Source organism: Amblyraja radiata, chromosome 19 (genome assembly GCF_010909765.2).
Source record: "Amblyraja radiata isolate CabotCenter1 chromosome 19, sAmbRad1.1.pri, whole genome shotgun sequence".
In the NCBI taxonomy this organism is placed as follows: domain Eukaryota; kingdom Metazoa; phylum Chordata; class Chondrichthyes; order Rajiformes; family Rajidae; genus Amblyraja; species Amblyraja radiata.
The window spans coordinates 14,893,588-14,907,744 of NC_045974.1; the positions used below are offsets into that span (position 1 = coordinate 14,893,588).

Below are 14,157 nucleotides of genomic sequence, written 5' to 3' on the forward strand. Positions count from 1 at the left end.
GTTATCCCACTTTTGCATCCACAGTTGGAGCAATTTACAAAAACCTATCAGCTTACAAATCCGCAGAGATTATGGGGAGAAGGCAGGAGAATGGGGTCAGGAGGGGGAGACAGATCAGCCATGATTGAATGGTTGTCCTTTTACCATCTGGACGCCCGCAGCGATGGCTGCGGAGGGTTGAGGTCCCGACCACGGGGGAAAATGGAGGAGGGCTGGCCAATTTTTGTGCCTTCCACCACAGTGATGAATGCTGTGGTGGATGTTTGTGTTAAATGTTTATTGTGTATTGTGTGTTCTTTATCATTGTACCGCTGCTGGCAAATTCATTTCACTTGCACTTTATGTGCAATGTGACGAATGAAACCGTATTGCATTGTATTGTATGGTGGAGTAGGCTTGATGGGCCGAATGGCCTAATTCTACTCTTATCACTTATGATCTTATGATCTCTTGATGTGAGAGGAAACCGGAGCATCCAAAGGAAACTCACACTGTCACAGGGAGAGCGTGCAAACTGCACGCAGGCAGCACCGGAGGTCTGGGTCGAAACTGGGTCCCTGGTGCAATTAAGTCCTGTAATCCTCCTATCTCTGAAATGGCTCCTGGAAGCCTCCTGGGCAGCCACGGTGGCACAGCGGTAGAGTTGCTGCCTTACAGCGAATGCAGCACCGGAGACCCGGGATCGATCCCGACTACGGGTACTGTCTGTATGGAGTTTGTACGTTCTCCCCATGACCTGCGTGGGTTTTCTCCAAGATCTTCGGTCTCCTCCCGCACTCCAAAGACGTACAGGTTTGTAGGTTAATTGGTTTGGTAAATGTAAAAATTGTCCCCAGTGGATGTCGGATAGTGTTAATGTGCCGGGGATCGCTGGTCGACGCGGACCCGGTGGGCTGTATCTCTAAACTAAACCAAGAGCAAGAAGCTGACGTGCCTTCCTGTCTCTCCCGATGGCACCCCTTTCCACCCGCCAACACCCCCACCTTCCCGACTGCCTCTCCCCCATGTGAGTGAGGGTGAGCAACCCTGAGCCCTTCGTTAAGTTCCTGATTGCCACTTGCTGCTGCCAGCTGAATGATATTGCCCTTCAAGCTCCAGACTATGGAGAAGATGCCAGCCGCTGGAAATCGTCAAGAAAGTGCAGCGTACACAAAAGGACCGCGTGGTTCATTCGAGCCCAGAGCACATTCTGCACTGGAGCTATCCTTGCATGTATCGTGGAGTGCAGCAGAGGTTGACTCGATTGCTTCCTGGTAGCAGATCCTGAGAACTGAAATTAAATAGATTGAGCTCCGGTTTTGGATATTTCAAAAGGATTTCATTTGGTGTTCTGTAGGTTAATTGATTCCTGCCAATTACACAAGCAAAGGTGGGTGGTGGGAGAATCAGTGGGCGTGTGAGAGTAGATTGCAAGGAAATAAGTTATGGAATAGAATTCAGCAGAGTATTTTAAGAACTAGCATTGACTCGATGGGACAAATGGCCTCCTATGGCATTACCAAGTCAAGATGCTCTCTGTGGGGTCTTTAGAAGTGGATGTGGTGAGAGAGAGTTTCATCTTGTGGAGAATATCGAACTAGCTATCAGTTTAAAAATGTGGTCATTTAAGATCCCACCGAGTCCGCACCGACCAGCGATCCCCGCACACTAATACTATCCTACACACACAAGGGGCAATTTCAATTTTACCAAGCCAATTAACCTACAAACCTGTATGTCTTTGGAGTGTGGAAGGAAACCAGAGCTCCCGGAGAAAACCCACACGGGTCACGGGGAGAACTTTCAAACAGAGAGCACCCATAGTCAGGATCGAACCCGGGTCTCTGGCGCTGTAAGGCAGCAACTCTACCGCTGTGCCACCCTGACTCCAAGGAGTACCGACTCACTATGTTTAACTCCTCTTGATAGGACAACCCTCAAATCACAAGAATTGGCCTTTGATCAGAGGGGAGTCAAAAATGTACTTCTCTTAAGGGTTTTGAGAGCTCTTGAATATTTTTAGGGTTGGGGTAGACAGCTTCTGGATAAGCAAAAGGCTGAAGGGGTTACCATGGGCAGGCAGCATTGTGGAGTTGTGGGCAGATCAGCCTGATCTATTGATCTATTGATCACAGGTAAGACCAAGTGGCCTTACCTCATACGTCGCGGGGGGGGGGGGGTATGATACTGTATGAGGTTGAGTGGAAAATGACGTGCCTTCTTTCATCAGTGTTCTGAAGCCCTTTTTACAGAGGTGCCAGTGAAAGGAGCTGGGAAGGCACGGAGAGTCATTAACGATTCTCTTGACAAAAAAACAATTCCATCGCACCAGGTCCAACAACCTCTCTGCATAATATATTCTTGGCCATTACACCAGATAGGATCTGTAAACGCTCTCTCTCAGTGAGAATGGCACTTACACGGTTCCACTGTCTGACTATTACAGCCCAGCATGATTTACACATTAAACATTGCCGCATCTCACTGGAATATTACTGAAGCTCCTCAAGCTTGAGTCACGGGCAGCCTGCAATGTACATTTCCCTCTTGATGAAAGCAATGCAGCAGAATCCATGAATTTTTCAGCATAAGAATTGAAACACTCTGCCAAGGAAAACAACACAAGCAGCGAAACCCTTATGTCTGACTTTGCATAAAGGCTGCATGATGGTTTTCAGCAAAGGAGTGTTGCCCTGTGGGTTTTTATTAGCCTGCTGAATGTTTAAATGTAATCAACCTACCAAGGGCTGAGGCAGAGAGGGGAGAAGGTTTGAGACGTGTGATTTAAGGTGCTCAATCTTTAAATTGTTTTATATAATAAATCACAGGATTTGTGTGGCCCGGTGGTACAATGGTAGAGTTGCTGCCTTACAGTGCCAGAGACCAAGGTTCGATCCCAACCACGGGCCCTGTCTGTACAGAGTTTGTGTACATTCTCCCCGTGACAGATTGGGTTTATTCCGAGATCTTCAGTTCCCTCCCACACCCCAAAGATGTGGAGGCTTGTAGGTTAATTGTCCCTAGTATGTCGGATAGAACTAGTGTATGGGTGATCGCTGGTTGGGGCAGTCTCGTTGGGCTGAAGGGCCTGTTCCATGCTGTATCTCTAAGCTAAACTATCCTCCAAAGCAGCTCGCTGTCTGTAGCGCTCCGTGTGGCCTTTACAGGCACTGCGGATGAATGGTGACAGAGCTGCCAGAGCGAGAAATGTCCGATTCATCTCTGATGACCTTGTCCTCCTTCGGTAAAATGCACAGCGTGTGGTGAAGGATTAATACCTTCAGATGAAACGCTGTCTGTTATCTTAATGAAAGTGTCTGATGCTGATATTGTTCAGCACCTTTTAGCCAACCCATCTGTTGAGAACAATGAATGGGCCATTAACAAGTGATATCATTTTACAGCGGTAGAAGGGCTCCCTGAAAGTATTAGTTAATTAGCACCACTCCTCTGCCCCTCCCCCCAATCTTTCCATTACAAGTCTTATTTACAATTCTATTTTGAATGTTGTTGACAAATCTGGAGCTGCCAAGTAGGGCAGTCCAATCTTTGAACCGGTCATACATCGTATGGCAATTAATATAATGCAGAGAAATGACTTCAAATAAAGTACATGAACAATATAGCACAGTGACAGGCCCTTCTGTCCACAATGTCTGTGCTGATCATAATGACAAATTAAATTAATTCCATCTGCATGATCAATATCCCTCCATTCTCTGCCTGCTCATTTGCCTGTTTAAATGCCTCTTAAAAGCTGTTGTCATATCTGGTTCCACATCCCTTTGCTGCACATTCGAGGCACCAACCACCCTTTGTGTAAAAAAACCCCCACTATATAGACTTTAGATTTTACGTTGTGGAAATAGGTCCTTTTTTCAACCAATTCCGCCCCGACGAGTGATCACCCCGTACACTAGCACTATCCTATATACATGGGTCCATTTTATCCAAGCCAATTAACCTGCAAACCTGTACGTCTTTTGAGGGTGGGAGGAAACCTGAGCACCCGGAAAAAAGCCATGCAGTCACGGGAAGAACGTACCAACGTCAATCAGACAGCACTGCTCTGCCACTATGCCGCACTATATAAGTGGTAGGAACAGAATTAGGCCATTCGGGCCATCGAGTCTACTCCGCCATTCAATCAAGGTTAATCTATCTCTCTCGCCTAACTCCATTCTCCTGCCTTCTCCCCATAATCCCTGACACCCGTACTATCAATTATTCTGCACTCTGTATCTTCACGTTGCTCTACCTATTGTACTTGAGTTTGACTGATTGTATATATGTACAGTTAAGGGCCTGTCCGACTTGGGCGTCATTTGCGCAACATCCTAAAAATTGGTTGGTGCATCGTGACGTGCGTGTGGCGTGTGATGAGGCATGGTGGCATATGCAGTGACGCGCGGTAATGCGCGGTGCTTCCCTATCGCCCAGGATTTTGTTGTGTTCAAAATCCTCGCATGCCGCCTGCGTGACGTATCCCTTGCGCACACTGACGTACTGATGGCGTACGTGTAGCGCGTGGTGATGCATGGTTACGCACGGTGACGTACAGACATTGCCTATGCTAATTTATTATGTGTCACCGTGCGTCAACGTCCGTAACCATGCATCGCCGCACGTATGCCGTCGGCACGCCATTTGAGCGCCGCACCACGTGATCACCCGGGTATAAAGCGTGCTGAGTTTTGACATTTTTTCACTGGGAAAATCCTTGCCACGGAGACTGGCGCTATTTGGCGCGAGTCAGTCACTGCCGGCCAGTCGCGCTAATGACGCCCAAGTGGAACAGGCCCTTTAATCCTCTCTCAGGCAACATCCTGTTGAACCCGGTTCTGCACCCTCTGTAAAGCCTCCACATCCTCTATGTCATGGGGCGACCAAAACTGCACACAATCCTCCAATTGGGGCCGAAGGAAAGTTTTATATAGCTTCTAACTTTTATACTCACAGCCCTATCGATGAAAGCACGCATGGCTTCTCATAGACTTGTGTTCTTTACCATCTTATCCACTTAGGTTGCTACTTTCAGAGAGCTATGGACTTACATCTGCCCTCCCAAAGAGCAACACCACACACTTCACTGGAATAAACTCCATCTGCCATTTTCTCCACCCATATTTCTAACTGCAGTAACCTTTGAGAACTATCCACAGCTCTGTCAAATTTTGAGTGGATTGCACACTTGGTAACGAGTACACCTACATATTATTCAAATCATTTATATATTTCACAAGCTATGGGCCCCAGAACACCCCTGGCCGGTGAGAAATTCCCTCCACCATTACTCTATGTCATCTATGCCCAAGCCAATTTTGAATCCAATCTACCGAATCAAAGCAGATCGCACCCTCTTAATCAACCCACCATTAGGGCCCTTGTTGAATGTTTAGTTTAGTTTAGAAATACAGTGTAGACCAGGCCCTTTGGCCCACTGAGTTTGCACCAAACAGCGATCAATGCATATATTAACACTACTCTACACACACATGGGGCATTTTACACTAAGTGTACAAACCCAAGCCAATTAAGCTGCAAATGTACGTCTTTGAAATGTAGGAGAAAACTGAAGATCTTGGAGAAAACCCACGCGGCCACAGGGAGAACGTACAAACTCCGTACAGGCAGCACCCGTAGCCAGGATCGAACCCGGGTCTGTGGAGCTGCAAGCGCTGTAAGGCAGCAACTCTACCGTTGAGCCAGCGTGCTTTACTAAAGTCGGTGTAGACAACATCCACGTACAACATCTTCGTCGCCTCCTCAAAAAACTCAAATCAGTTTTGTAAGACATGCATACCACGCACTAAGTCATGCTGATTATCCCTAATATGACCACGTTTTTCCCAATGTGAGTAAATCCTATCCCAAAGAATCTTCTCCAATAATTGGCCTCCGTCGATATTTACATCCATCTCAGTCAACACCTAAAAAAAAATTCCTCTCTTTTCCCCATTGTGAGAGTTGCCAAGGAGAAATTGCCTAAATTTATGAATGCATTTCCAATGTTGTGAAATGCTGTCAAATAAAAACATTATTTCTTCTGTGGAAAAGACAGAATGAGGTTGCTCACAGTTGGAATGTTCGTTAATGGACGCTAAACCCTGGCTATCAATAATCAAAATTCGGCCCTTTGAGTCTATTCTGCCATTCAATCAGCGCTGAGTTACGCCAGCATTTTGTGTCTACCCATGTACCTGTCTGAATGTTTCTTAAACATTGCGATAGATGTGAGAGCACTGTGCAAGCCGACGAGGGCGGTTGGCGTTGATGGTGTGGACTTCCAAGCATGGCTCCGGTAGAAGCCCAGTAAGCCACGTACACACAAACAGCCGAGTCTTGGTGGATCAGTGGACTGCATAAGGCAAGGGACCCTGTTATTGATGTGGTGATCTCACTGCCTTCACCGGCTCATTCAGAGTGCCTGTTCTACAGCTGTAATCAAGTAGGACATCATGTTCAAGCCTGCCAGAGCAGGGCAAACACCGATCTCCAGCCTCATCGACAGGAAAATACACGTGCTGAACAAACTCCAAGGAGTGCCTTATATACAATGAAAATCAATGGCAAAGTGAAGGCGTGCATGCTGAATGGTATTGACGGAGGCATGAGTCAAGGCAGCAGAGCTCTCACAACCATGGTCAGAATGCACACCAATACTGCAGGCAGAGATCGCCGAGTGTTGGGGGCGAGAGAGCTACAGTCATGGTGTTACTGAAGTCCCATTGACCAGGGCTGACTCCATGGCCTGCACACACTCAGAGCAAGCGTACGCAGTGGAAACAGGCCTTCGACCCAACATGCCCATGCTGACCAACATGCCCCATCTAAATTAGTTCCACCTGCCTGCCTTTTGGCCCATTTCCCTCTAAACCTGCCCTATCCGTGTACCTGTCTGAATGTTTCTTAAACGTTGCGATAGATGTGAGAGCACAGTTATCAGGATGAGGTGAAAATTGTTCTGACCTTAGTCATGGCCAATGTCACCCTGAAACCCACGCTTATCAGAGCACTTGGGGAAAGAATGCACTTGTCACGGGCCAATGTCGAGGAGGCATCGGAGAGGTTAGTCGGCGGACTTTAGGAGGCCCTGAAGAAGCCTGGGGCTCCATTAGATTGGGCACCGCTCCAAGCAGCTGAGTGCTTTGCAAAGCTGAGGCGATCACCATTCTCCTCCTGGAGTTTGTGCTCTGAGCTTTCGTTGGTCTTCTCAACAGATTTAGTTTAGTTTAGATTAGTTTAGAGATACAGAGCGGAAACAGGTCCTTCGGCCAACCGAGTCCGCACCGACCAGCGCTCCCCGCACATTAACACTATCCTACACACACTAGGGACAATTTACACATGCAATAAGCCAATTAACCTACATATCTGTACGTCTTTGGAGTGTGGGAGGAAATCGAAGACTTTGGAGAAAACCCAAGAGGTCACGGGGAGAACGTACAAACTCCGTACAGGCAGCACCTGTAGTCGGGATCGATCCCGGGTCTCCGGCGCTGCAAGTGCTGTAAGGCAATAACACCACTGCTGTGCACCATGCCGCCCGTAAGGGCAAATCCCAGCAGAGGGACCACAGCGGTTGATCAGGAGGAGCGGAACAGACTGCTAAAAAGTTAGTACTGTGAAGGATCCACAAAGAATGGGAATCAGCAACGGGAATTGTTAGACATATAGCACATATTCAAACTAATGCTGATTTCAAATGCTTTTCCAACGACCAGAGATGTCAAAGAAGAGGACAAAGCTTTAAAGGTGAAAGGGGAAAGTTTAAAGGAGATGTGCGCGGTAATTTTTTTTACACATCTGGTGGTGGTTGTGGATGGTCGTGCCAGAGTTGGTGGTGGAGGCAGGCATTATACTGGTGTTTAAGAGGCTTTTCGATAGGCACGTGGATATGCAGGGAACTGAGGCATATGGACCACATGCGGGCAAATTAGACCAATTTATTTTGGGATTATGTTCAGCACACACATTGTGGGCCGAATGGCCTGTTCTTGTACCGTTCTAAGTTTTATGCCCCCGTTCAGAAGAGCCCATCTCGATATGTGACAGGATTTCATGAAATAAGAATTTTACTACGTTATAGTTTAGGAAGATGCGGTCTGTGAATCTCTCTTGACGGTCTTGATAAACGTTATACAGTGCTTCGTCTATTTCTACGGATGAATCAATGGCAACAACAGGGCGGCATGGTGACATAGCAGTAGAGATGCTGCCTTACAGCGCCAGAGACCCGGGTGTGCTGTCTGCACGGAGTATGCACATTCTCCCTGTGACCTGCATGGGTTTTCTCTTGGTCTCCTCCCGCACTCCAAAGATGTACAGGTTTGCAGGATAATTGGCTTGGTAAAAAGGTAAATTGTCCCTAGTTTGTGTAGCATAGTGTTAGTGTGTGGGGATCGCTGGAAGGCACGGACTCAGTGGTCAGGAGGGCCTGTTTCCACGCTTCTCTAAATGCTCGATTAACGTAAGGCATACTCTAATTCAATTTAAAACCATACATAGACTATATTACTCAAAAAATAAAATAAGTAATTTTTTTCCTAATGTCTCCCCTATCTGTGATAAATGTCTATCCCAAGAAGCAACTATAGCGCATTCCTTTGTTTTCTGAATAAAAATCCAAAAATTGTGGAATGAAATTTTTGACATTTTCACAAAACTATAAAATACTACTGATATCGAATGCAGAATTGATTATTTTTGGAACAATGGAAGGCAGCCCTGAGCTAACTGCGTCCCAAAAGAACCTACTTAATTACAGTTTAATAACGGGGAAAAAACTCATACTTAAATTCTGGAACAACGCCCCAACACCAACAATAAATATGTGGATTTCAAATATGTCCGAAATGCTACACCTGGAAGATATGAGATTCCTTAGGCTTATATTATTGTAATGTACACTACTTCTGATAAATAAAATGAAAAAAAATACAAAAATAAACTAAATACGAGGTTGAACGACAATATTCTCAGAGCACTTCAGATTGCCCCATGTAAAGATCTGCCAGTGACTGTTGCCAGGGTAAACGCTCATGGTGGGTCACCGGATCAAGTGGAAGTCATGTCCACTGGCAAAAGGGAGTCACAACAAAACGTTGACTAATGCTTCAATATCTGTAGTAGCGGCAAAAAAGGGACTTGTGAAGCCTCCTCATTAAAGAACTAGCTTCTCAAAACATCACAGGTTCAGTGGGGAGGTGGGGGGGATTACTTTAAATGCCACTTTTCACAACATCAGGATGACTCAAAGAACGCTATAACTAGTTTGTTCATCTTACAATCCAGCGGTATGAATGTTGATTTTTCTCATTTCAAGTAACTCTTGCATCCCCTCTCTTTCAGTCCCTCCCCCACCCTACTCAGTGCACTGGTTTCACTGTCGTCCTGATGTGTCACATATCTGTTTAACTCGTTATCATCTAGCCAACTGCCAACAATGAACCATTGTGGGTTCCACCTTTCCTTGATCATCGGTACTTTTTGCATATCCTTCATTCATATATTTCTCTATATCATCATTTATATCTCTCGTTTCCCTTTCCCCTGACTCTCAGTCTGAAGAAGGGTCTCGACCCGAAACATAGAAACACTCATTACAATCTGTGTGCCGTACGACACTAATTGCATGAGCCAGCTGAAAGCTGACCCAGGGAGGAAGCCATTACATAGAAACATAGAAAATAGGTGCAGGAGTAGGCCATTCGGCCCTTCGAGCCTGCACCGCCATTCAATATGATCATGGCTGATCATCCAACTCAGTATCCTGTACCTGCCTTCTCTCCATACCCCCTGATCCCTTTAGCCACAAGGGCCACATCTAACTCCCTCTTAAATATAGCCAATGAACTCAACTACCTTCTGCGGCAGAGAATTCCAGAGATTCACCACTCTCTGTGTGAAAAAAGCTTTCCTCATCTCGGTCCTAAAAGATTTCCCCCTTATCCTTAAACTGTGACCCCTTGTTCTGGACTTCCCCAACATCGGGAACAATCTTCCTGCATCTAGCCTGTCCAACCCCTTAAGAATTTTGTAAGTTTCTATAAGATCCCCCCTCAATCTTCTAAATTCTAGCGAGTACAAGCCGAGTCTATCCAGTCTTTCTTCATATGAAAGTCCTGACATCCCAGGAATCAGTCTGGTGAACCTTCTCTGTACTCCCTCTATGGCAATAATGTCTTTCCTCAGATTAGGAGACCAAAACTGCACGCAATTCCTATCACCACATCACCTATTCCTTTTCTCCAGAGATGCTGCCTGACTTGCTGAGTTACTCCAGCACTTTTGTGTCTAGCCGGTCGGTCTAAACCAGCATCAGCAGTTTCTTCCTACACACTATAACTAATTTAGTTTAGTTTATTGCCACGTGTACCGAGGTACAGTGAAAAGCTTTTGTTGCGTGCTAACCAGTCAGCGGAAAGACAACACATGATTACAATTGAGCCATCCACAGTTTTCAGATAGATGATAGAATAACATTTAGTGCAAGATAAAGTCCAGTGAAGTCACTCCGATTAAAGATAGTCCAAGGGTCTCCAATGAGGTAGATGGTAGCTCAAGACCACTCTAGTTGTTGGCAGGATGGTTCAGTTTCCCGATAACAGCTGGGAAGAAACTGTCCCTGAATATGGAGGTGCGAGTTTTCACACTTCTGTGATGGGAGAGGAGTAAAGAGGGATGACCGGGGTGAGACTTGTCCTTGTCTCGAAGAACCCAGGCAAAACTAGTGGAATACGTTCAAATGTTGCAATGCAAGAAAGACAGCACTCAGTTGTCACGTTACATGGGCCCATGAACAGGAGTAGATGAACCGGTCATGGTGGCGCAGCGGTAGAGTTGCTGCCTTATAGCGAAGGCAGCGCCGGAGACCCGGGTTCGATCCCAACTACGAGTTTTGTCTGTACGGAGTTTGTACGTTCTCCCCATGACCTGCGTGGGTTTTCTCCGAGATCTTCGGTTCCCTCCCACACCCCCAAAGCCGTACAGGTTTGGAGGTTAGTTGGTTTGGTAAATGTAAAAATTGTCCTTAGTGGGTGTAGGATGGTGTTAATGTGCGGGGATCGCTGGTCGGGGCGGACCCGGTGGGCCGAAGGGCCTGTTTCCGTGCTGTGTCTCTCAACTAAACTAATCTGTTGCTGTTATGTTTGAGGTCAGGATACAGGGAGAGCTGTCTACTCTTCTTCAAATATTGCCTTGGGATATTTTGCACCAGAAAGACAGCGGGCAAGTCTTCAGCTTAAACGACTCTTTCCAAATTGCCAATAAGTTGGGAACTTGAACTTACATTTTATTCCAGTGTGAACATGAAATGCCTTGAGACTGTCAGACAGAGGTGCCGGGCAGACAGTGAGGAATGGGAATTATTTAGAACAGAATTAGTAAAGGGGCAGCAAAGGGGTCGAGTAACCGCCTAACCCTAACCCTATACAACTAAAATGAATAGAAAAACGACTGGAAATTAATTAGCCGTCAGTAACTGTGGGGGAGAGAGAGGGTTCAGCTGGCCGACAAAGTTACAGTCAAACTCTGCTCAGGGTCAGTGGATGATGAATGGAGATTAGACAAATAGCTGGAGTAACTATGTGGGTCAGGCAGCATCTCTGGAGAGAAGGAATGGGTGACATTTCGGGTTGGGGCCCCCCCCCCCCCCCCCTAGTCTGAAGAAGGGTCTCGACCCAAAACGTCACCCGTTCCGTCTCTCCAGAGATACTGCCTGTCCCGGTGAATTACACCAGTTTTTCGTGTCTATGTTCAGTTTAAACCAGCATCTGCACTTCCTTCCTACACATGTTGCCTGACCCACTCAGTTTACTCCTGCTCTTTGTGCCTTTCTGTTGTAAACTAGCGTCCACAGTTCCTTCTTTCTATGAGAAATTGTTGTCTGAATGGTGGTGGTGGGGACTTGGAGCAGGTGGGACTGTACACTAGAGCAGGGATAGAACAATGACGGTAGATCAACGATCTGAACCGTTCACTGTTTCCCTCTGCACAGGCACTGACTGGCTCTCTTGTCCACAGAATACATTTTATGGACCCTCACTTCAGTGAGATATGGGTCTTCTTAGGCCCACCTCGGTCATGGCTGACCATGGGGGTCTCCAAGGGTGTTATTCCCTATATGGAGGACGCCTGTGCGTGACTTTGTTTAACGTGGGGAGACTGGTGCACAGATAGCCACCCCACGGTCCTTGACAGATCTGGGTCAGGATCCAGTGGCATGGAGTCCAAGACGACTGGAGACCCTTTTCTGCTGCAGCCTTCATCCGCCTTCCCAGCGGTTATGCCGCTCCACTAAGGTCAGCCGTCATCCCCCGCCTGTTCCACCATTGAGGTCTTGGTTGGATCTCTCTTTTTCAGAGACCTCCCCCTCGACCTTACCGCCATGGGTGGCCCTACCAGGAGCATAGCTCCAGACAGCATCGCTCTCAGGATCTCAGGACCACACAAGCTTCTCCACCACAACAATCCATGAGGTATGGGCAAACAACAATATATCAGACAATAGTGGGGCCACTGTAGACGCTGAGTGTTAAAACATAGTAACTGCAGCTGCCCTACGCTCCTGCTCACTCGTCACCACCCACTATCCCCATTTCTTACGAGGGTACCAGAACTGAGACATTAACTCTGTTGATCCTTCCACAGATCCAGCCTGACCTGCTGTGTCTTTCCAGTATTTTACTGCAGTAACTAATATTATTGTTATGTTGAAGATAGGCACAAAGTGCTGGAGCAACTCAGTGGGTCAGGTAGCATCTCTGGCGAAAAATAATCCTTTTTCTCCAGAGATGCTGCCTGACCTGCTGAGTTACTCCAGCACTTTGTGTCTATCTTTGGTATAAATCAGCATCTGTAGTTCCTTCCTACACATTGTTGCTATGCTTCTGCTCACCGTGACACAGCGCTAGAGTTACTGACTTACAGCAGCCTTACGGGAGCTGTCCATACAGTGTTTGTACGTTCTCTCAATGACCGCGTGGGTTCTCTCAGTGTCTTCCAGTTTCCTCCCGCACTCCAAAGACGTACAGGTTTGTAGGTTAATTGGCCTTGGTAAAAATTGTAAATTGTCCCTAGTGTGTAGTATATTGCTAGTATACGAGGTGAACGCTGGTCGACGTGGACTCGGTGGGCTGAAGGGCCTGTTTCCAGACCATATATCTAAAGTGTAAAATAAAGAAACTAAATATGGGCTAATATATACGTACCGGTGAAATAGAACAGACTTCACAAGTGTCACAACATCACGGCTTGCATTATATCCTGCACACACAATTGCGATGTGGATTGTCTGCAAAAGACAAATAGAAAATATAGTCAAGGTTAGATGGATCTCTTCTGCACTGTAATAAAGGAGCTAGCTCTCGCTGAGGTTGGACAGCACAGCAGTGGTCATTTTTACCTCCGCTCACTTATCAACGTATGAGCTGTGTTAGTATCGTCCGGATATTCAACCAGGATGGCAAAGCCCGATGTTACTCCGATCTTAGTCAGCAATTCCTATCATCATCCTGTGACTGGGGAACAATCAGGAGCAGATTCCCGACAGGAAGGTTCTTTCCTATCTATTTAGCAGGTGCCAAAACCAGCTTTCCTCAAGTAACCCTTGCATCCCCTCTCTCCCCGTCCCTCCCCCCACCCTAATCGTTGCGCTAGTTTCACTGCTGTCCTGGTGAGTTTCATTGTCTGTAACTCGTTTTCATCTAGCCCACAGCTAACAATGGCCCGTTTCCTTTATCATCCTTACCTTTTTTGCATATCTTTCATTCATTTGTTCTAAATCACCATCTATATCTCTCGTTTCCCTTTCCCCTGACTCTCAGTCTGCAGAAGGTCTCGACCCAAAACATCACCTATTCCTTTCCTCCGGAGATAATGTCTGATCCGCTGAGTTACTCCAGCATTTTGTGTCTATCGTCCCTCTTGGCTGCTGAACTGGGTTGAGGTCAATCTGTTTAGCACAGTCTGCTGATGGGACAATTAACACGTCATTGCTCAGCACAGCAGCAGATGGTACCCAATGCTGCAGAGCCATCAGTGGGAGTTCCAACATGACGTTGATGTTCTGCATCACTGTGTGGACTTCAGGATAACTCATGAGGAACACAGATACAACGAGCCCATCTTACAACAGCCATTGAACTAACTTAGAACAAAGTTGAAATAGAATGGACT

At 46.7% G+C, this 14,157-nt stretch overlaps 1 protein-coding gene across 2 annotated transcripts in view; it reads right to left on the bottom strand.

Annotated features, from left to right (window-relative positions):
- Positions 1-14,157, bottom strand: part of LOC116983860 (LARGE xylosyl- and glucuronyltransferase 1) — a 307,222-nt gene that overhangs the window by 114,838 nt on the left and 178,227 nt on the right. For both annotated transcript variants that reach the window (XM_033037738.1, XM_033037739.1), the window contains exon 4: positions 13,191-13,273. In XM_033037738.1, the coding sequence (XP_032893629.1) occupies positions 13,191-13,273 (83 nt within the window). The remainder of the gene's footprint in view (positions 1-13,190; positions 13,274-14,157) is intronic.